Here is a 24166-nt window from a genome sequence, read left to right as displayed (position 1 = left end):
ACCTTGAGGAGGCCTCTGAGACTGCCTCCCCACCACAGGATGCAGTGCATGCCCCATTGGCACGGCTACACTGGCACTAGAAAATTGGATAGGATTGGGCCCTCAATTACAATGAATACAAGATAGGAAAAGCTTGTAGAAACTGCTGATATGTGTGAAATATGTATTTGACCTGAAATTAAACTCAAGCTCCTGCAATTTCATTCATCAATAGAGGGACACGCATCTTCCTGAGGGACATTTTGTTTCTTTTCCAGAGTTCAGTAAGTGTAAAAAAAAAAGGGAACCGGCTATTTAGATCATTCTTATCCATCCTTTATACACACACACACACACACACACAGTCATGTACCACTTAATGACAGGGATGAGGACTGGCATCCCTGTCATCAAGCAGGGCATGACGCTATGCTGTGCTCCCCTCGCCTCCAGAGGCTTTTCTGAGCCTCCCGGAGGCAGTGCTTGTCCACGCACTGCCTCTGGTAGGCTCAGAAAAGAGAGACGCTCAACTTCCGAGGCTTGTGGGGGGGTTAGACTTCCTAACCTAAATATATGTGAACAGTCATTAGGGGGCTCACACCTGTATATTTTTTTTCCTGTGTAGGTGACTGCTTCCTACATCTGATAAAATGGGTTCTTATGCTGCTAAGAATATTTGATTACAGTAAACAATGCTTGGAGGGCATTACAGAGGCAAGGAGTGGGCAGCGACAGGTTGGGGGGGTGGACGAATAGGGTCCTAAGGGGGGCAGTGAGTCCCCTGTTTGTTTGTTTGTTTGTTTGTTTGTTTGTTTGTTTGTTTGTTTGTTTGTTTGTTTGTTTGTTTGTTTGTTTGTTTGTTTGTTTGTTTGTTTGTTTGTATTGTTTGGGACCATGGAATGAAAAGGTTGAAAACTTTATAATTTAAGACAGAGGTCAAGATTCTGGATTCATCAGTCATCTTGATATTGCTCTTTGCTATGCCAGGCTAAAAACGTTAGTCAGGCTGCAAAACTTTCTTATTGCTGTTAGTTTTGCAAGTGTTTGCTATTCAGTCTGAATTTTAAGGATGGGTAGGAGGCAAAAATAGTAATAAGAGCATATCAGTGAGTGAATTGGGAGCGCAGCAATGAGGTAGTAGTGTCTAGCCCAGGGGTGCCCAAACCCCGGCCCGGGGGCCACTTGTGGCCCTCGGAGGCTCCCAATCAGGCCCTCGGAGAGCCCCCAGTCTCCAGTGAGCCTCTGGCCCTCCGTAGACGTGCTGGAGCCCATGCTGGCCCAACACAACCGCTCTCAGCATGAGGACGACTGTTCAACCTCTCACCTGAGCTGTGGGATGAGGACTCCCTCCGCTACTTCCTGCTTCACATCTGTGATATTGCTGTGGCAGTGAAGGAAAGGCTGGCCTTGCTTTGTGCCAGGCCTCTTATAGGCATTGAGTTATTCCAAGACTTTCATTCATTCATATAAGTTACATCTCTAATATATTCATTTATGTAAATTTATTCAAATTTTAAATTGTAAATTAATTCTTTCTTTTTTGGCCCCTGACACAGTGTCAGAGAGATGATGTGGCCCTCCTGCCAAAATGTTTGGACACCCCTGGTCTAGCCCAATCATGATGGGCTATTCAGAGAACAAAAACAAGTGAAAACTGAGAATCTGAAAGTTGCTTCCAGTGGACTGACTTGCATTTAAAAAATGAGCATGTTCATGTGAACTATGAACTTTACACAGGAGCATAGCTCCCCTTCAATTATTTAAAATAAAAAGGCGCGCACAACTGAAAAGGAACTGCGGTCTTACAACATATTGGCCCCAATATTTCACTGCTTGTGTGAGCAAGTGTTCTCTTAGTACAAAATGGCCTGTTATGGGGCATATTCTAGGACACTTGTAACTTGTACACACAGCAGAAACTAACTATGTGTGCAGGGACGAAGTTCAGTGGGTCGTGGCGCAGCACAGTGGACTGGCATGAAATGAGAAAGAGACAAGGATATGGGTGTAACTATTCCTAACTTTTATTGTGAGGATCACACAGTAATTGGGAAAGTAACCAAAAAGAATGCCATGAAATATTTACACACACGTACAACTAGGCCCTAAGTGTAGTCCACTCTCATCCTGTGGTCTGGGGACCACAGGTGGTCTGTGAGACCCTGAGAAGTGGTCCATGAGGTCTCAGGAAAATAAATTGCTTATGATCACTTCCAGCGTCTCTCTGAGTGAGCAGTCCTCCATGGACCACCAGAGAGAGTAGAGAACAGACCACCAGCAACTGGAAGCAAAAGCAGCATATAACAAATCTTCTCTGTAAATAATAAATCTCTAATAAATCTTTTCTATTTACAAGCAGCCCACATTATCTGTGGGTTCAGTACTTGCGAATTTCTTCATCTGCAGTTCCCCGAACCTGTGGTGTGGGCCAAAGTGAAGCCTCCTAAGTTGAGGGGAGCTGTACTCCTCTTGCTTCCGGAGGCTCTTCTGAAGCCCGCAAAAGTCATGCACATCCACCCGTGGCCTCTACAGGCTTCAGAAAAGCCTCCAGACTGACTGGAGCTCAGCTCCAGTCAGGTTTGGGTGGGGGGTGAAAACAGCAGATTTCAAATACCTGTTGTTTTCCTTATCTGTAGGAGTTCCGGGAATGGAACCTCTATAGATAATCAGGACCACCTGCATTACAAATCTGAATGTATTTTTGTGTGCGGGGGTGGGAGGTTGCATGTGATCCCCAACAATTCAAATTTTGGCCTCAGTGGTCCGCAGTCTCCTAAAGGTTGGGAACTTTAGGAGTAGTGTAGACCAAGGAAGAAAGTATAGATATGTTGTGTGTTGTCAGTTTGACCACTCACCAGACACAAGGGGCCACTGTTCAGGAGTGGGCCAGGAGTGTTCAGGTTATGGGCCACTGTTCAGGAGTGCCAAAGACTAGGGTAACCTATCCATATCTGGGACAAGGTTTGCGTTGTTGCAGAAATCATGGGACTAGGGTGCCAATACATATTAATCTCCTGGTTGAAAGGTGAGGAGAAAGGCAGAAAAAGGTTTGCCAAGATAGCTAGACAATAGCCTTAGCTAGTTCCAGTGAGGGAAGCGAGTCAAGGGAGCCAAGATTGTATCCTGTTAGAAGAATTCCTTGGGGTGGTTCAGGATGCTTTTGAGGGTAACTTAGAGCAGCATAGTACTTAGGGCAGAGATTTCCATACTTCCTTTGTTCACAGTGCCCTTAGTGTCATAATTTTTTCCAGAGACTCCAGGCATTCCCTTGGCACCTTTAAAATATCCCACTGTGCTCCAGGGTGCTGCAGCACACATTTGGAGAACAACAGATTTAGAGGAAGGGTTGTGGGAAAAAGGTTGGAAGAAGAGGAGAGCAGTCTGATGCCTTATCTAAATGTCAGCTGTTCAGTTCAGTAAACTATGGTTGATGCATTACCTTAAGAACTGTGATCTCCAAACTCACTTCAGACCATGATTCCAACATGCAGGGCCTCTGAGAGGAATTTAATCTGCGGGTACAAAGTTTCTTTTGGGCCCCTTTGCAAAGGGTGGTGATGGGCAAGTAGAATAGGGGCAGGGAGGGGCAAAACATTGGGGGAGGGTAGAGACAGCTGGAAAAGTCTTTGGAGCCCAGGTCTACCAACCCATGTAGCATCAGTAGTGTCCCCAGCATCCCCAGTTGTGGTAGTGTTGCCAACAGCCTGTGCAGGCAACAAGTCTTCTATACAATGCCTGAGTAGATAGGAAAATGTCAGAACCCAGGAATTTTCTGGGGCCCCCTTTGGCTCCAGGGCCCCCCTTTTGACCCTGGGCCTGGGTACAAATTACCCCCTTTACCCCCCTCTCCTATGCGCTGCCAACATGGTTTAGAGTTTGCTGACCTAGGACCAAATCCTGTCCAACTTTCCAACCCTGATGCAGTCATGCCAGTGGGGCACACGTTGCATCCTGCAGTTTGGGGACAGATAGGGAGGACTCCTCATGGTTAGACAATGTTTATTCCTTTACCTTGGGGCTGTGTTGTGGCTCCATCGATGCTGGAAAGTTGGATAGGGTTGGGCCCCTAGATGTCAAAAAAAGCTATGATTTAAAAAAAACCAGGAAGTGAAGGAGGGAGCTCATTATACATGATGTCTGAATTGGACCTCAACTCTCTAGTGTGAGAGCAAGATGTATTCTTGCAGTGTGCATGCTGGGCTTGAGGTTGGGGGGGGGGGGTTCCCAGCTTTTAGAAGCCATCATCAAATTTCTGGGTAATTGTATGTTTTGAGGTGAGTGGGTTGTATTTTTATTTTTCCAGCCTCTCATTATACATTTTCCAGTATACATTATATACTACTGCTCACCTTCAGTTTAACCCCATTTAAGTAGCACTCCTCTTTGTCTATTCCTGAAGTAAAAAAAGTATTTCTTCAGTAATCAAGTGTTCACTATGTTGCCCATACATCAGAAATGCCTGATGTGGGTATGCTATCCTGATGTGAGTACAGGTGCAACCTATTTATCCAAGAATTTTTTATCTGCTGAATTGTCTCAAGGCGAATTGGGTGGGGGGAATTCAAAGTTGAACACACCTTTGCCTCCTTTGCCCTGTGTTGGTGTCTTACTCCATTTCAAGGCAGCCCAAAACACTGCAAAAAGGCTCCACCTCGCCTCGCACAGGCAGGGAAATAGCCCTGGAAGCGGTTCCCCTTGCGCAGGAACAGTCAGACTCCTGGAGCCCCTGAGCCAGCAAAGAGGCTGAAGGGGGGATGGAAAACCTCTGTAGCCAGAGCATGTGCAGCAAGGTGGAGTGCTCTCTCTCTCGCACACACGCGCGTGCGCACGCACACACACGCGCACACACACGCGCACATGCACACGCGTGCACACACACACACAAAGAGGCTGGTGCAGTAGTAACAAAGGGGATTGCTTTAAAAACCCCAGGGAGCGTTTGCCGAATCCCCCCCTTCAGACTGAGATGGTGCAGGCTCTCCGTGCTCCAGCCTACACAAACATAACAGCCCAGCAAGCAAGTCTTCCCAGCAAGCCAAAGCATGAGATTTAGGCTACAATCTGATCCACACTTTCCTGGGAGTAAGCCCCATTGACTAGAATGGGACTTACTTCTGAGTAGGCAGGCATAGGACTGGGCTCTCAGGCTACAATCCTCTCCACACTTTCCTGGGAGTAAGCTCCATTGACTACAATGGGGCTTACTTCTGAGTAGAAATACATAGAACTGGACTCTTAAAAGCTCAGCAGAAGCAGGGACAGCTGGCAAGGGAGGAGGGCTGAGTACGGAGTGGAGGAGATTGAGAACAGCTGCCTTAGTTTCCTTCCATCCCAAAGTGTCAGGCTGCAGCATATTTGCGTAACTATGCAATTTAGCACAATGTGTTTTTTCTTAATTGCAACGGGTCACGGAACGGAACTCACGTGCATAAATAGGCTCCACCTGTAGTCCTAGAATTGTGTTTTGTGTATACCAGGGCTCTCCAGATTCCGGCCCATGGACTGCATCAGGCGCCTTCACTAATCTCTCCCCTGCATGAACGGAGTTTACCATTCCGCAGGGGAGGCTTCCATTGTTGCCACTGATCGCCCCTCCCCCCATGTTTGCTGCACCCCGCTGTGTCTGCCAGGAAATTTTGGAGCAGAGCCTGCTGGGGCAGCAGAACATGGAAGCAAGCGAACATGAGGGGTGATCAGCAGCAACATGGAAACCGCCCCTATGGAATGGTAAGCTCTGGTTGTACCAGAGAGGCTGTTTGCAGCATGCAGCAGTCTCCAGTTTCAAGACTGCTGGTGTATACTATTTCCCTTACTATCAAGGCATGTGTCTCTTTTACAGATCAAGTAGAATGTTAATATACTGCACAAGGATTTTTTTTAATTGTATAACTTGTGGGCCAACCAATTTGACTTTACAACTTCAGTTCTTGGTCTTTCTTTATATACACCCTTCTCATCTGTAAATTGCGTATACATCTGTGTAGGAATCCTAGAATATTAAATTGTGTAGCTATAGTAACTTTAGATGTATCCTTACTGACGAGTGTGTGTGCAAGTAGGGAGGTGAAGTGGGAAATGCAGAGACTGAGAGAAATACAGGACTGTTCTCTGACACATGCCCTGCAAACTTCCACAGATTCTGCCAATTTTCCGTCTTTGGAGTGCAGGCTGGAAAATAATGTTAAAAGCCCAGCACCACTGAGCAGACAACCAAATCTAACTATTTATTAGACTTGCTGTTGGTACAATTCACCTTTTAAGCTTAGTTCTCACTTAGACTGCAGTTATGTTTGGGCTGTAATTCTTCAGACTGTAGGTGGGGTCTTGTGCGACTGCATTCTTCTCCATACAACTCTCTCCCCAAATAGAGAAAAATGTAACCATGTCTTGTCAGATGAAGTACTAGCCTAGCTTCATCCTTAACATGATGGCTTTCTGTGTGCATTGTCGCCTCTTTTTGGGTACAGGGACAAGCCCCAGGTGCCATGCTTTGAGGGACAACCCATCCCTCTGGGTGCAGCCTCCCTGAGCTGCAGAATACCTGCAGGAGACTGTAGAAAGGCATTTCCAATTTTAGTGGAAACAAAGTGCCTTTCTAAGGCCTCCAGCAGATCTTCTGCACAGCCTCCCTGCACCTGAGACCACCTCCTGAATGCTGTTGGGGGTGTTCAGGGCATCTGGCCCCCAGGGCTTCTGACACTTCAGGGGGTGTTAAAAAAGTTTTGTTTCCCTGGGTGCCAGATCCCTTAGTTATGCCACTGGGCATACGTGGCATAGCTCAGTCTCTGGTTTACTACCTCAATTAGAAATAGATCATAACCATAAAAGAGAAGATATGTGGAGCATTGAAATGTGCAACATGAATGCATTATTTAAATAGGTTAATAATAATAATAATAACAACTAGGTATTTATATACTGCCTTTCTGGTCATCGGATTACTCCTCTAACTTTATTCAAGGCGGTTTACGTAGGCAGGCATTTCTAACTCCCTCAAGGGGATTTTTACAATCATGGAGGTTTTCTCTTTCAAGAACCAACAACATTTCAGAATGGATCTTCCTGGTTTGGTCTCTTTTCTGGCCTCCAGTTCTCCCAGGCAGGCCAACAAGCAGCTCCATCTCTCGCATGGAGGGCAGTCAAGACGCTCTTGCTCACACCCAGAGCAGGTGGAATCACTCAGCTGGGCTTGTCAGCTGCTTCAAGGTCTCGCCATTCTCAGCCATTCAGGGAGCTGCTGGTATCCTCAAACTGGTGACCTTCTGATGTTATCTTCACGCTAATGGAGGCTCTACCCTCTAGACTAGACCTCCTGCCCTTAATACAGGGCAGGCCCCGTATCTGCACATACCATGTCCACGGATTCACTTATCCGTGGATCAGGTCTGCAGGGCTACCCCCTTACCGGAGGCAAAGGAAGCTCTGCTCCTTTCACCTCTGGAGTCCTCTGATCCCAGCAGAGGCTGCTCATCTCCATCCACAGCCTTGGCTGGGCTCAGACTGAGCCTTAAAGTAAAAAAAAAAGAAAAAAAAAAGTATTTTTCATAAAAGTGAGAGTGGTGTTTTTAGTGCCTTATAAGGCATTAGGACACTTTTTGTTGAAAAAAATGAAGTGACTTTTTTTACTCCAAGGCTCAATCTGACCCCAGCCAAGGCCACAGATGGATGTGCACAGCCTCAACTAGAATCAGAGGACCCTCTGGAGGTGAGTGAAGCGGAGCAGAGCTCCCTTCACCTCCGGGGGGGGGGGGGAATTCCCTGGTATCTGCAGTTTCAGTTAACCATGGAGTGTTCCAAAACGGAACCCCTGCAGATACTGGAGCACACCTGTATATTGTGCTTTTGCCTTGCAAAAATATAATGCAGTGGCATTGGCCATGCTGCCCTGTACCATGAACCAGACTATACCACTGTCATGATGTGACTGTGCTTTAAGGATTAATTAATAGAAAGGTCCAGGTTTTGTGACTTGTATAATTATGGCAGTTTTCCTATTTTACACAATTCTGCTAGGGGAGGCAAAAAAGCGCAGTGTATGAAGTTCTGCCTTCTGTCTTCTGTAAACCTTGCTTATCTACCTTCTGAGATCAAGATTTCATCAGCCCTTGCCCACATGTGTTCAAGTGTATCTTCACAAGATAATATGTATTTTAAAAATAAATGGATGCTGAATTTTGTGCCCAATATTTTTTTACTTGCTCAACTGATTGTGGAAAACACAACCATGATCATGAAAAGACAAATGCCAGCTCTTCGGGTGTGCTATCATTATATCATTTTGAACTTTAGTACTTCCAGTTCAGGGTATCTGGTGTGTTTTTTTGTTTATTACATTTCTCCTCCCCGCTCCCTTTAATCTCTAGTGTGGAACTCCAGGCACCATATGTTGGGTTTCTAGGCACTAACCATATCCAGGCCTGCTTAACTTTAGTGCAGTTCCTGCATCATGTACCTTCAAACAACTTCTGAGCTCTGTTTGAAATTCTGAAGGGCTGAGTTTGAAATGTGATGCCAACAGTGTGACTTGAATACAAATGGTTCCTGGTGTCTCAAAGTACAACTGTCAGCCACAAAGCATGCTGCACCTTCCTCACAAGATAGCACGCCACAAGTAGAGAGTAGGAACTCAGTCAGTGAAGCACCAGGGTACGTGTGGAGCAAAGTGTTCAGGATAACTCAGACAAGCAGTCTGCACACTTCCTGGCAAGGTAAAAATGCCTCAGGGTTATCAGTCAGTCTGATCTGATAGAATGTTTTTATTCTTGAGGAGAGTAGAAATCCATTCAGGTATCTAGTATAAATTTCATTTTATTGGGGTTCAGATCCACCTCAGCCTGTTTCTGGCAGGCCCATATGCGCCGATAGCAAAAGCCCTAAACTCTTAAAGATCCCTAGCAAGGTATTGTGGTTTTCCAGATTCCAGTGGCCCATTGCTGATGCATCAAAATACACAATAACTGTAAATTCCAGATGTGTTTATTCAAATAGACGTCTATGTAATTGAAAAGACCAGTGTGGATTGCAGTATACAGGTGTGCCCCAATATCCACAGGGGATCCATTCCAGAAGTACTCCCCCCTCCCGCAGATATGGGGAACCCTATGTCCCTAGCCCTACTCCTGCGCAGCCATTAATGTTATTTAAATGCTTTCTCAGTGAAAATATTCTCCCTTTACTGGATCACTATAAGCATACATGCTTATAGCAACACAACCTCCCAGCAGCCTGAATGCTTGAAAAGACTAGATTGAGCTTAACAGAAAGCTATTAACATCCACTTGTATGCTTATAGCAACCCTGTTAAGGAAGAATATATTCACTGGGGTAGGCATTTAAATAATGTTAATGGACACGATGGGGGCAGATTCACGGATATGGGGTCCTGCCTGTATTTCAAAATCAGACCTTTAAAATAGACATGCAAGGCACAAACTCTTTACATGCTACCCATTCAGACTGCCTCACAAGTAGCTCTTTCCTCAATGAAATGGCGTCCATCAGATTTTTGCCTGCTAAATTCCCTCTCCCTTCTGTGATACTTAACTGCTTTTGTGAGAAATAACAATCCATAATGAAAATCCAAAAGGCTAATTGTGTGGTGTTGCCTTTTTTCGTTGCAGATGTTCTCAAACAACGATGAAGCTGTGATCAACAAAAAGCTTCCTAAAGAACTACTTCTTCGGTAAGCCATCTTCTGGTTTGTTCAAGACTAGAACTGGAGTTTTCTCAATATCTGCATGACTGAAACCTTAGTTTGACTGCAGGTTTAAAATATATTCCAGTTCTGCAACCTAGAAAATTAAATTTCACAAATTTTGAGTGATGCAGAATTATGCAAGTGCTTCTTGACTCTTATTTGATCTGCGAATCAGGTCAGTGTTGTTAGATGCAACATTGCCTAGCACTGGCAGAAAACGTTGGACACCAGGTTACCCATAGTACATTACCCATAGACACTTACAAAAATAGTATTGCTATGTGAATTGCTATTCCCCCTAGCAGTTAAAAGTTCAAAAGGATATGCTAAAGGATATAATATCCTCTGGAAAAAAAAGAGCAGCAGAGCTTCTGACATTTTTGTAGTCTGTTTGTAAATCAAAATTCTCTGTGACCAAAATTTAAACTGGCTTCAAGCTGTCTTTGTGCCCCACCTGCCAGCTGAAGGGTATTGGCTTCCAAAGGCAGGGGCAAGAGATCCAGCCATGCAAGAACATTAATATTCTTTTGCTAAGTCACTGACTTACAGCCCAATCCTATTCCCAGCAGCGCCACCAGGTGCATCGACACCAAAATGGCTTCCGCTGTATCATGTGGCACTGCTGAGCCTGCTGAAGGTCTCATCAGGGAAGGCGATTTTCTCACTCTTACCCTGGAAAAGCCTCAGACCCTGCAATGCGGCTTCTCAAGTCTGTACTAGCTATTTTGTGAACTTTTTATATACCGCTTTGTGAACTTTTTGCTGAAAAGCAGTATATAAATACTGTTAATAATAATTAATAATATTTTGCTGGCACATACTTGACAACCTCCATGTCCAACTTTGCAGCCCAACACAGAGGTTAGGATATGATGGAGCAGGACTCTGCCAGTCCCACTACCTTCCCGCTCCGCCCTCCACCTGCCTCCCCAAGGCCCTCACTGCTGCCTGGAGCTCTTAACCGTGTGCAGCCTCTGTTCAGTACTGGCCTGGCACCTGTGCTTCATACACTCTGGGTGTCACAGAATTGTCTTATGGCGCATTTGCAACACCTGACGCTGGAACTCAGCACCAGTACTCAGAGCCCATAGGATTGGGCATAGGTCCACTCATTGTAATCAAGACACCCAAATTCATAGCAGTAGGTAAAAAACAAGCAATGTAAAAAACAAGCAAGTTAGATTCCTCTCATCGCTACTTGTATTAATCCCAAACAAAACTTACAACCTTACCATTTCAGCAGATATTTCAGATTCTTTTAAGTTATCCTTGTATATATGAGGACTGGAAATTTCCTGAAAAGGAAGAGTTGAGACCTTGAGGCATCTAGTGCAGTGGTTCTCAGACTGGTGGGTCACGCAATTTGTATAAAGGTTCCCCATCCCTTTAAGGGGCAGGGGAAGGGGAGAGGTAGGGAAGTGATCCCCAGGATCGCGTCCATTTGGGGGGATGAGGGGGGTGCTTGTGACTTACTTTCAGAAGGCAGGACTGCAGCAGGCAGCAGGAGGTGTGGGGAGCCCTGTGCAGCCCTGCACAGTGCTCCCCGATGCTTGGAACTTTCACTGAAAGCGGGTGCAAAGCCCCTTCTGCAAAACGAAAGTGCTTTGCCCTGCTTTCAGGGAAAGTTCCAAGCCTCAGGGAACACTGTGTTGGGCTGCGCAGGGCTCCCTGCACATCCTGCTGCAGCCCTGCCTTCTGAAAGTCACAAGCACCCCCCCTTGCCCCCCTTAGCAGCACAATCCTGGGGATTGTGTTGCTGCCCTAGCCCCTCCCCCACAAAGACTTACTGAGGGAGTAAAGCTCCCTCAAAGTTTAAGAACCACTTATCAGTGGATTTACTAGAAACCAAACTAGGTGAGTTCAATAGTACTTTTAAATCAACATCTCCCAGTACAGTGAATGATTAGCAAATCACAATACCTGAGAACTCGGATATTGGTTTCACGCAATCAGAATTATATACCCAGGACATTGGTTTCATGCAATCAGAATTATGTATCTAGGTTTACAGCCAAAAATGTCTTTTTGACAGGGAATTGGACTATAGTTGGAATCTGGTTCAGATTTAATCTAGATTGCAATCTTATTGGGCGGTCTTGGGCAAGTCAGTTTGCTTTTCTCGGCTCCCCATCTGCAAAAACAGGAATAATGATTGTTTATTTTGCAGGTTTCGTATACGGGTAAATGAAAGAGGGAAATGTGTAAAGTGTTCCAGATTTAGGTTCCATTCCAGACCCGCACTTGGCCCAATGCGAGTCCCTTGTGCCAGCCTGGGAGTGTTGTAGAAGTGCAGTAAAGCACTTTTGCGCCACTCAAAGGGGAGATAAGCTGGCGCGCAGATGTGTGCCAGCCTCCCTGTGCTGCTGTGGGCCCCGGGGATGAGGTGAGTTGCATCAGACAAGCTTAGTCAACTTAGTCTGGGGGGAGGGCGGGGAAGAGGTGGGAGGGAGGTGTTTCCGGGCAGGGAGTGGGCGTTCCCATGGGCGGAAAGCAGGAGGCAGGTCCAGGGCCAGGACAGAGTAGTCCGATTGGGGTTGCTGCAGCGTGACATAGGTTAAGGGGAAACATTTCCCCTTTCCTCGGGCTGTGCCGTTTTTGGCCCCAAACTTGTGCAGTCCACTGGCCTGCCTGCTTCCTGCGCAAGTTAGAATTACACCCTTTGTTTCATTTTGCTTAGTAAAATATTTGCACTCCACCTTTCATTTCCCCAGTCATAATAAATATGCTAATGATTAAATATGACTGCTAATAAGGTTGCATTGAAGCTAGAAACTTGACTGCCAGTTTATGGCTGAAATTACCATTACTAGATGTGTTTGAAATAGTGTTATTTACATTACTAAAGTAAGCCCATTGTGTTCAGTAAGACTGTAAACCTATCTTATTCACTGGAAACAAACACTACTTCCCATTACACATGTCTTTACTGCTGCAGAAATGAAGTGGTTTGGAAATTGACACACAGGCAAAAATTTAGTGTAAACATTACCTGTAGCATTTTTAAAATATATTTATTACTAACGTCTTATATTAATATTAATATCAACAATTAAATTATGGTTTTAAAAAATTTAGTCATGGCATATAATAGTGATAGCTTCCAACAACGCAGATAGAAGAGGAATAGAAAACTTGTTTATCATCAAGCACTGATGACACTGGAAGTTTGTTTTGAGCTAGAAGGTTGTGGCTAATTATGGAGCCATTAAATTAACATAAATCCATGTGTCATTTTCATAAATGTAACCCACTGCACTTTGTGGATATTTTTCATTGATTATATGGTTGTCTTATTTAGACAAAGTACTAATTGCGGAAGAAGTTGAGTCAACTCCTCAAATCTTGATTTTCAACTTAGAAATTATGAGAACTATAATCAACTAGGTCTTTCCTGTATTTGTAATGTAATGCAAGATCAAGGCTTGAAAAATTCCTTGGAAAGAAAAGATTGCTTCTGCTGCTTAAAATTTGAGCATTTTTTGACAGTCATTTCTGGCACCTAGAAATGGGAAATGTTTCTTGCACTGACTGAGTTCTCAGAAGTCTACATCAAATAACTATATTTATTCAATATGAAACTGAAAATAGAGCAAACATAACACCCCTGTGCTCAGTCTACCATCTTCTTGGTTGTCTAACCTATCGTATCTTTCTGTAGGCTTACAGCTTATGCTAGTTGTATCCTCCCCTTTCTTAATGAAATGTCAGCAATTTCTTTAGGTGGCTTGTGTGCATATCTGCTAGTGAGCAGCTGCAGTCACCTTCTTAAGAGCAAATGGTGGACCTAAATGTCGCAAGAAAGATTTGAGAACTGGTAAAACAAAACTGCCAATCCAGTTATTTCAGATTACGAAAATGATAGAATGGCTTTGGGTAGGTGTCTTCCATGCAGGCAATATGTAGACTGGCCCTGAGACCTCTTCTTCCTGTTTGATGAAGACATCATGAAGCAAACTCTTGCTTGTAACAAAATAAATTGGCTAGTTTTGAAGAAATTGCTGGTCTCTTGTGGCAGCAAAATAGCATGGCTACTGAAATTTCACTTGACAAAAAGGATTCAGGGTTTTGTCACACTGTGCTTTTGAAACTAAATAAGTAGAATTGAGTTTATAAAAAACTAAATTTTATAAGTAATAGTTTTGAGAACTGGAAACTTTGTTTGTACTGTGAAAATTCATTAATGCATATTGGCAGGGCAGCCTTTGAAAGGGAGCCTTATCAAGGGGACTCCCTTATAAATGGGCATCAGTTTCTGCAAGACAAAGACTGGTGTGTTTTCATACACTGCTGCTGTGTAAGTTTTTGTTCCCTTGTTCCTTCATTCCAAGGAAGGTCTTGACGTCTCATGTATGCAGGTGTTGAGTGAAAAGCATTATTTTTCTCTCATTCAATTGCTGTAGCGTGGACAACGGGTGGTTTCTAATTGTGATGACTTTGTATTGGGAATCCTGTGTTGCACCTGACACTAAAGGCTTATTTGCCCTTTCTACAACCTCATGTACTGGAAGTCCAAGAAGGGGCAGAATAGAAGTACCATGCCAATACTGCTCCTCACTTCTCCCCCCCCCCCCGTCCTCTTGCCCCCACAACTTCGATACAGATTCAATCCACTCAATTGCACAAGGCAGTGGTAGGAAAGGGAACATCATGAAGTTTGATTAATTATGGAGCCAGCAGTGAAGTAGAATTGGAATCCATTTGCTTTCCTACACACCCAAGAATGGTCTCTTGCAGTACAACTGAGCTGTCAGTTCATTTAAGTGTGGGGCTGAAGTCTCAATCTAGGCAGTGGTCACTGGTGATGATCCCTGCCTAAGAGATCATACTGGGCTACTGCAGCTTCTATACTGTGCTACTGGCTTTGTCTTTACTTTCTTATATATTTCTTTACTCAGCGTGTGGTTGGTCTGTGGAACTCCTTGCCACAGGATGTGATGACGGCATCTGGCCTGGACGCCTTTAAAAGGGGATTGGACAAGTTTCTGGAGGAAAAATCCATTACGGGTTACAAGCCATGATGTGTATGCGCAACCTCCTGATTTTAGAAATGGGCTATGGAACTGCTTGTTGTTGCTCCTCCATGGTGCCCGCCGCATGCCTGCAGCCCAATCTAAGTTGCCAGTCCCAACACTAGAAAACCATACACACAGCGCTGGGACCAGCAGCAGCACACAAACCTGCATGGGGGGCAATAGTTTAGCCCATCACTGCACACCTGCAACTGCAGCCAAATCTAAGTTGCTCACCAGGGCTGCAATCCCATCCATACTTACCTGGGAGTAAGCCCCTTTGACTATAATGGGACTTACTTCTGAATAGATGTACATAGGATTGAGCTCTCAGCTGACTAGCTGGCTGGGTTGCCTGTGTGTTCACAGGAACCTGAAGAGGGGAGCACGCAAGACGTGCGAGGTGAGCTACAGCAGGAGCAGCACGTGGCGCCCAAAGCAGGGCCCAGCCTGGCCTCCTAGTAGTCATCATCATTTCATCATTTATTCATAATTCATCCATCCCTATTCCTAAAGCTAAGCTGCTGGCTCTAATGATCGTCTCCAGCTCCCCGCACCTCTCAAGCTGTATATACGCAGTTTCCTGGAAGTAAGCTCATTGAACACAATGGAACTTACTTTTGAGTAGACATAGGATTGGGCTCTAAATTAGATAAGCCTTTTAGATTTGTGGTCACTTACAGAAGTAAGAGGAATGGTGGTTTGAAAGAGGGCCCCTCAGGTTCCCCCTTTTAAGAAGCCTCCAGTGAGCTCTAAAAACATTTCTATTTCAGCAAATCTTCTGATTTTAGTCTTTAGCATCTGACACCTGCTGGTTTCATTGATGCTTTTATTATTTATTGATTACTGTATTTCGTGTGCTTGTGTGTTCATCCGTCATGCCTGTGATTATTGCTGGTTTTTACATTGCATTTCAAAGTTTTATTTTATGTATACATAAAGGCTGCAATCCTAACCACACTTTCCTGAGAGTAAGCACCATTGAACAAAATTGGATTTACTTCTGAGTAGACCTGGTTAGGATTGTGCCCACATTGTTTGGATGCCCCTCAGGAGAAAAGTAGAATAAAAAACTAAAGCATATAAATAAATAAATAACACAATTTAGTTTTAATTCATACAATTTATGGCCCAATCCTAACTTTCAACAAGTGCTTGCTTTTTCAAAATATTAACTAACATTTCTCACTCACTTTAACAAATAAAAGGACTCAGTTTAACTAATTAAATTTTATGTCATTGCGGAAAGGAAGGGCTACAAAATCATCTTTGCACCAGGTAGCAAATGGCTTAGCTACACCACTGCAGCAATGTGATCCCCCAGGACAGGAGGGGTTTTTCACATACCTCCAGCGAGAGCTGGAATCCTCAGAGACCTGAGGAGACTTCCGCAGGGCTCTCCAAGCCTCTGTAGGTCTGAAAAGTAGGAAAAATGGGCACTTCAGTTTTTGAGAGGAAACTGGCCCATTTTTTTTCTTTTTTATAGACTTACAGAGGCTTTGGAAGCTGTACAGAGGGCTCCCCAGATCCTCCCAGACCTCCTAAGACTCCAGCGCTGGCTGGAGGTAGTGAAACCCCTGCCCTGTCCCTGGCAGCAGCACAATCCTGGGGAGTGCATTGCTACCTCCCCACCCCTTAAAGGTACATAGGCTAGTGCTTCCCTGGCTGGTGGGTCATGACCCACCAGTTTGGGAACCACTGTTTTACAGAAAAGATTTTAAAAGCGTGAGCAGTGTCTGATGAGGTTAACACATCATAGTGGAGTTGTGCAGAGCTTCCCCCCTTCGTTGCACTAAACCAGGGATATCAGACATAAGGTTCTTTGTCCACCCCCCCCCCCCATGTTAATTGGAGTCTCCCAGCACCACTTTGTCAGCAGTGCCACTTCTGCTCAGGCTCTAGGAGGGAGAGACAGAAGGCCTCGTAAGTCCAGGAATTCTATGGGAGAAGGGGCAGACTGAGAGGGGGGAGATGCTGCTGAGGCTTTGAGAGAGCCCAATTATCACATGGGCCATCCTTTCAGCAGTGCTGCTACTGCTGAGGCATCAGTAGCAGAGCACCTGAGCTGCAAAGTGATCCCTTGGCAGAAGGAGCGTGGCCTGACTGATAATTAAGTTCTTCTATATCTTGAAAATATTATTAAGTTTTGTGTATTTTCTCTTCTGTCATTTGCAACTAACGAGTTTCTATGTGAGAACAAAGTGCTTACCTCTGGTCATCTGCTTATTGACATAACTTCCTGATTAATGATGTCACTTCCAACCCTCAGTAGGTGCCATGAATGCTATTCAGCCCACTGTATGAAACTAGTTTGACAACCCTGTACTGTACAGTGTCCCATTTTCCCATTGACAGCTACACTTGCATCAACTATCTGCTTCCAATCCTCTGACTATCCCTTCTGACTTTGCAAACCATTTCAGAACACTTATACACATAGCAGAAATGACTGAACTCTCTGTAACAGCTCTCTTTGATAGAGAACAATTAGCAGTTGTGATGGTGAATACAGTATGTTAATAATTGAGCAGGTTATACCTTTATGATTGTTTTTAGTAGCAGTGGTGCTGATTTCTCTGTAAGAACTATGCTGAGTCTGACCAAGTGCCTGTTTAGTACAGCCTCCTGATTATAATACTGGTGAGGAAGGCAGCTGCTTCTGGGAAGCCTGCACGCAGAGAGCATGAAAGCACTAACCCTGTTGTTTCCCCCCCCCCCATCAAATTGTATTCAGAGGCATACTATCCCTGAACAAGAAGGGTTCAAGTGTCTTTCATGCCTCATCATTTATTAATGGCTCTCTTCTCCTAATTTCTCTAATCCCCGTTTAAAGCAATCTATGATCATGGCTGCCATAACATCCTGTGGTAGTGAATTTCATAAATTCATGTGAAACAAAGTAAGCTCCCAGCTTCTTGGGTGGCTTTTTGGGTGTCTTTGTAACAGAAACAGATTTCAATTAATTTGGCTTGGTCCCTAAAATGAACATTTTAAAGTTAAACCACGATGTATGATGGTGCATTTTGTGATCTCATGCTTGGAAAGTTGCCATTTGCCCCGCTTTTGTGTAGATTGACAAATCTGTGTCTTAATCAGGATGATGTGGAACTTGGTAGCAAAATACTTACAAAGGGGAAGAAAGAGGCTGTTAGGAGACTGGTTGCTAACACAGAGTTATATGTCATTTAGGAAGCAAGTGTGTCTTGATTTCCTTTCAGGAAGAAGCAACTGGGGAGTGACCTAAACACTATAAAAGGAATAAATCCTGCAGGAGAAGAGGAGGAATATTGAAGCATGCAGGAGTTGTTTATAAGTGTTTTATTCTGCTGTTTGTCAGCATGGGTGCAGTTTCTGAACTATGAGAGCACAACATGGAAAACTAATTGCATTTGTATTTTCAAGTGTTTCTGGATCATCTAGCAACTGATCTCACATCCAGTACAATTATGAGTCTTCCAAGACAGATTCTCTGAATATCGTCATCCTTCCCCCTTTTTTTTAATCTGCCCTTGAAGACTTGAATGTTATACTGCTCAGTTGGTTCAAGCAGCTCCAAGTTTAAAATAAAAAAAACAAACACTGCAGACCAAGTGTTAGTCATTATACCTTTTCTATATGGATCTTCAATATAGTTTGGAATTTAATGGAGAGTACAGGGGAGCCCCCCGTATCTGTGGATCCCATATCTGCAGATTCAGTTATCCGTGGATCGAGTCCGTGACCCCCCCCCCCATTTGCAGGCCCCATGCTTGCCACTCCTCTCACCTCTGGGGGGGGTGTCCTCCGAGCCCAGCAGAGGTCACTGATGTCCATCCGCAGTGTCTGCTGGTCTCAGATTGAGCTGGGCAGTTGAAATAATGTGACTTCTGGTTTCATTGAGAAACTGGAAGTTGCTTTATTTCAACTGCCCAACTCAGTCTGAGTCCGGCAGAGGCCATGGATGGATGTCTGTGGCCTCTGCTGGGCTCAAAGGATGCTCCAGAAGTGAGGGCAGGCATTCGCCTATGTCATGAAACAACCACATCCATCTCTTGGATTCTCCCCTTTTGAACGGAAGGGTATGGGAAAGAAGTTAGGGGTCCATTGGAGTTGGTATATTGTGAATGGGAGGGATTTAGTCTTTCAGGTAAGAATGTGGTAGATTTTGTGGACCAACTTCAAAATACATTGAGGGAAGCTTGGGCTTTAGCTAAAGAGAACATTCAGGATACCCAGCAGGAACAGAAAGTTTGGTATGATCAGCATACCAGAAAACAGAGTTTTAAAGAAGGAGACCAGGTTACCAGCGGGGTAAAAATAAAGTATAATAATATAATAATTATGATTTTGAAGCCGGTTTGGGCGAATAAAATGGAAGCAGCTTAGGAAGGTCCATATAAGATTAAAGAATGTCTTGGTATTGTTAATTATTTGGTGGAGTTTCCAGGGACTTCCCGCAAACCTTGAATATATCATGTGAATACTCTTAAGCCGTATTATCCTAGGGAGTTGTCTATGTTTAACATCTCCCCAGAAACATTGAATGAAACTAGTCAATTTATGGACATGGGCTGGAAGATACTGGGAGGACAGAGGAAATAATATTGTCTTCCTTTCTTTTCCCCAGTCAAAAGGCAGATGTACGGAGGTTGGGGAAGAGGTTTGTGGCCCAATTTTCTACTCAACCTGGATGGATGGATAAAGCCATTCATTCTTTTTATACAGGAGATTCCCCACCTATTGCATTTTGACCTAGGAAAATGTCACCAAAACAGACTGCCTGCATTGAAAAGAGGTGGCTAAGATGTTAAAATTGGGAGTCATTAGACCTTCAGAGACTGCTTGGACTTCCCTTGTGGTTCTTGTTCATAAGCCATTAGAGGAAATTCGGTTTTGTGTTGATTATCAGGCCTTAAATGAGGTCACATGACCCAGCCAATATCCTATGCCTCGGGTTGATGAATTTTTGGAAAAACTAGGTAGAGCCCACTTTATTTCTACCCTAGATTTAACTAGGGGGGTATTGGCAGGTTTCTTTGGATAAACCTGCCAAAGAGCAGTCTGCCTTTGTTACTCATCATGGGCTATTTGAGTTTACAGTCCTCCCCTTTGGACTTCGAAATGCTCCAGCTACATTCCAAAGATTGGTGAATTATCTTTTGCGAGAATTGGATACTTTTGCTGTGACATATTTAGACAATATTGCTGTGTTTTCAGAGACATGGGAGAACCATTTAAAACATTTAACTATTTTCAACGAATCCAAAAAGCTGGATTGACCCTTAAGGCTAAAAAGTATCAGTTTGGATTTAAGCAAGTTACGTATCTTGGACACAATGTCGGCCGAGGGTCTATTAGTCCATTACAAATTAAGATAGAAGCTGTCCAAAATTGGTCTATTCCCCAGACTAAAAAACAGGTACAGTCATTTCTAGGGTTAGCTGGGTATTATCAGAAATGTATACCTCATTATAGTGATATCATCACACCCCTTTCAGATCTTGCTCAAAAACGTGCTCCTAATCAGGTTAATTGGTCTTTGCAATGCCAACAGGCTTTTGATCAGCTTAAGGAGGCCCTTAGTACTTGTCCTATTTTGTTGACTGCTAATTATGATCAGATATATTCTAGCCACGGATGCTTTAGATCGGGGTATTGGAGCAGTATTATTATAGGAAGGAATGGATAAAGAATTACACCCTGTTGTTTATCTTAGTAAGAAGTTGACAGAGAGAGTCCAATTGGTGTGTTTCAGAAGAAGAGTGTTTTGCTATTGTGTATGCTGTAGAGAAATTGCGACCCTATCTTTAAGGAGATAAGTTTTTGTTGCATACTGATCATGCCCCATTGCAGTGGCTCCTAACATCTAAGGGGGCTAATCAGAAATTGATGAGATGAAGTCTTACAAGATTATGAATATGATATAGAACATGTTGCTGGAAAGGATAATATCGCGGGCGCCCTTTTTCGGGAGGGTTTTCCAGCAGGACATTCTTCGTGTAGCATACATTGGAAATATATTGGCAACCTTCAGTCTCGAAAGACTATGGTATCGCGCTCTGAAAGGTGGTTCTGGCACAGCGTCTAGTGTGGCTGAAAAGGCCAATCCGGGAGTGACAATCCCTTCCACACCGGGAGCAAGTGCAGTCTGTCCCTGGTCTGTCTCCCTGGCTATGGGCCTTCCTTCTTTGCCTCTTAGCCTCAGACTGTTGGCAAAGTGTCTCTTCAAACTGGGAAAGGCCATGCTGCACAGCCTGCCTCCAAGCGGGCCGCTCAGAGGCCAGGGTTTCCCACTTGTTGAGGTCCATCCCTAAGGCCTTCAGATCCCTCTTGCAGATGTCCTTGTATCGCAGCTGTGGTCTACCTGTAGGGCGCTTTCCTTGCACGAGTTCTCCATAGAGGAGATCCTTTGGGATCCGGCCATCATCCATTCTCACGACATGACCAAGCCAACGCAGGCGTCTCTGTTTCAGCAGTGAATACATGCTAGGGATTCCAGCACGTTCCAGGACTGTGTTGTTTGGAACTTTGTCCTGCCAGGTGATGCCGAGGATGCGTCGGAGGCAGCGCATGTGGAAAGCGCTCAGTTTCCTCTCCTGTTGTGAGCGAAGAGTCCATGACTCGCTGCAGTACAGAAGTGTACTCAGGACGCAAGCTCTGTAGACCTGGATCTTGGTATGTTCCGTCAGCTTCTTGTTGGACCAGACTCTCTTTGTGAGTCTGGAAAACGTGGTAGCTGCTTTACCGATGGTAAACGGTACCATCGGTAACGATGGTAAACCGATGCGCTTGTTTAGCTCGGTATCGAGAGAATGTGTGTCGGAGATCGTTGAGAAGGTGGAGTACCTCAAGACATGAGGGATGCAAACATCATCACGCTGTACAAGAACAAAGGTGACAGGGGTGACTGCAACAACTACCGCGGCATCTCTCTCCTTAGCGTTGTAGGAAAGCTGTTTGCCCGAGTTGTACTAAAGAGGCTCCAGGTACTTGCAGAGAGCGTCTATCCAGAATCGCAGTGTGGATTCCGAGCCAACAGGTCCACCACTGATATGGTATTCTCCCTTAGACAACTGCAGGAGAAATGCAGGGAACAACGACAGCCACTCTTTATAGCCTTCATAGATCTCACGAAGGCTTTCGACCTGGTCAGCAGAGACGGCCTCTTCAAGATTCTCCCCAAGATTGGATGTCCACCCAGGCTCCTCAGCATCATCAGATCTTTCCACAAGGACATGAAGGGCACTGTTGTCTTCGATGGCTCCACATCAGACCCTTTTGACATCCGAAGCGGAGTGAAGCAGGGCTGTGTTCTTGCACCAACCTTGTTTGGGATTTTCTTCGCTGTCCTGCTGAAGCAGGCCTTTGGAACTGCAACAGAAGGCATCTATCTCCGGACCAGATCAGACGGAAAGCTCTTCAACCTCTCCAGACTGAGAGCAAAATCCAAAGTCCAGCTGAAATGTCTGCGTGACTTCCTCTTTGCCGACGATGCAGCTGTCACTACCCACTCTGCCAAAGATCTCCAGCAGCTCATGGATCGTTTTAGCAAGGCCTGCCAAGATTTTGGACTGACAATCAGCCTGAAGAAAACACAGGTCATGGTTCAGGATGTGGCCTCACCTCCCTGCATTACAATCTCTGAACATGAACTGGAGGTTGTCCATGACTTTGTGTACCTTGGCTCAACGATCTCCGACACACATTGGAAATAGTAGTTGTGATATTGAGAACAATTGGGCTTTGTAGATTCCAATTTCTCCCCGTTTGAGAGCAAACATAAAGGTTGTTTCTCTCAGTGGAAAAAAGGGGAATCTAGAGGGGGAATGTCATGTAACTGTTGTTTCATGTAGGTCTTTACTTTCCTTCCATTGGTGTTAGAGTAGTTGGGATTCCTCAGTTGTAAAGGATCCAGGTGAGAAGGGTTGGGCCTGTTAGTGCAGAGAATAAAACCCTGTGGAGAAGGGAACTTTGTTGCCTCCTTGGTAGATGGGTTCTGGAGGAGAATTAGCTTGGTACTGTGAGTTAAACTACTAGCCAGACAAAGGGGTTAGACTGCGTTAGGTTTTTAATCTTTTATTTGCAGTTGTTTTTTCTTGGCAAGTTCATAAAAGGGTTTTTTGCCTGGGGGGGGGGGAGTCATGCTGGTTCAGGAGCTTCCTTTTTTCCTTTTTTGTAGTACTTTAGTTAACTGCATATTGAATTTATATTAAAGCTTTTTTATTTGTTAATTAGATCCTAATAAATCCTGTGTTACACATTCTCTTTTGTTTGGGTCTTATTGAGAACCCTGAGATTATTACTCCCTTCTTTTAGAGGGAAAAAGAGAGGAACCATCCGGAACCCTGACAGCCTGTATCAGCAGTCGGGGGGGGGGATACTGAACAGAACCCCTGTGGATAAAGGGGCACACCTGTATTTCCTATACCCAAATTATATGAAAAGGATTATCATTTTGTAGCTTTAGTTAAATTTTTACATTTATGGAAAATCTACAGATGAAGGAAAATGAATGTAGCTTTTTACTGCTTCTCTGCATTAGGACCACGATGGAACTGAGCGAAAGTGTCTGACCCCTCTCTCACCTGCTGTTTTACCTCCTGTTCTGTGGTATATTCCACCCGCCCAGAAAGTGAGCTATTTAAGTAGAGTTGTTAAGCATCAGAGGTCAGAAGGTTAATTGAACATGCAAGGGATTGAAATCGTATTAGTTGTAAAAGCAAAGCTGGGCAAATGGGATGGTGGCCCCTATGTTGATAGTGATCAGGTATGCACACTAAGCTAGTGTAGAGGTTGACTTTCTTAGAATAGATTTTTCGTGTGTCTCAGTGAAACGTAGTTAAAAGACTCGCATACCTTTCAGACATGGCTCACAGAAATGCTTTTGCAGACTAACAAGGTTTAGTAGGTTTTGCAGATTAACAAGGTTTAATAAGTAACAAGGTATATACACTGTATATTAAAAAATTCAAAATTTTGGGGCTTCTACTACCTGATCTGACCTGAGGTTCAGTTACAATATACTGTAGTAAAAGTATACTGTAGTAAAAGGTATCAATATACTGTAGTAAAAAGTATAGATTATAAAAAATTAAATTGAATAATCAACAACATGTTAAACTTCACCTTGCTTTTGCCCATATAAAAATGTCTAGCAGTGTGTGAAAAGATGCTGATGCTTGAGCTTTGGGTGGTGTCCTATGGAAGCAGATTCATATATGAGGGGACAGTCATGGAAGGCATCCCACACTACAGACTTAAATTCCGAATAATCCATTTTTCCATGAATCCCTGGCTGCTGTAGTTCAGTGGGCGTTTGTAGTTCAGTGGACGATGGTTGATTTGGTAGAATTCTTTGCACCTCATGAAAATGTGAATTCCAGGGTTATTTGAGGCAGTTAAACTTATATTAAACTATTAAACTTTAAAATTTGTAGTGTAGAAACAGCCTGAAAGTTCATCTCTGCTTGTCTGTGCTGTTCTAGTTTGGGCAGTATGCAAC

General features: G+C 44.2%; 1 protein-coding gene across 1 annotated transcript in view; it reads left to right on the top strand.

Annotated features, from left to right (window-relative positions):
- The window catches only part of FBXL20 (F-box and leucine rich repeat protein 20), a 101077-nt gene that overhangs the window by 37986 nt on the left and 38925 nt on the right, over positions 1 to 24166 (top strand). The window contains exon 2 of the mRNA XM_066627333.1: positions 9600 to 9661. Coding sequence (XP_066483430.1) covers positions 9600 to 9661 — 62 coding nt within the window. The remainder of the gene's footprint in view (positions 1 to 9599; positions 9662 to 24166) is intronic.

Source organism: Tiliqua scincoides, chromosome 5 (assembly GCF_035046505.1).
Source record: "Tiliqua scincoides isolate rTilSci1 chromosome 5, rTilSci1.hap2, whole genome shotgun sequence".
NCBI classification, from domain to species: domain Eukaryota; kingdom Metazoa; phylum Chordata; class Lepidosauria; order Squamata; family Scincidae; genus Tiliqua; species Tiliqua scincoides.
Note: the sequence above shows the minus strand (reverse complement) of the source record. Positions and strands in the feature narration are given on the sequence as shown.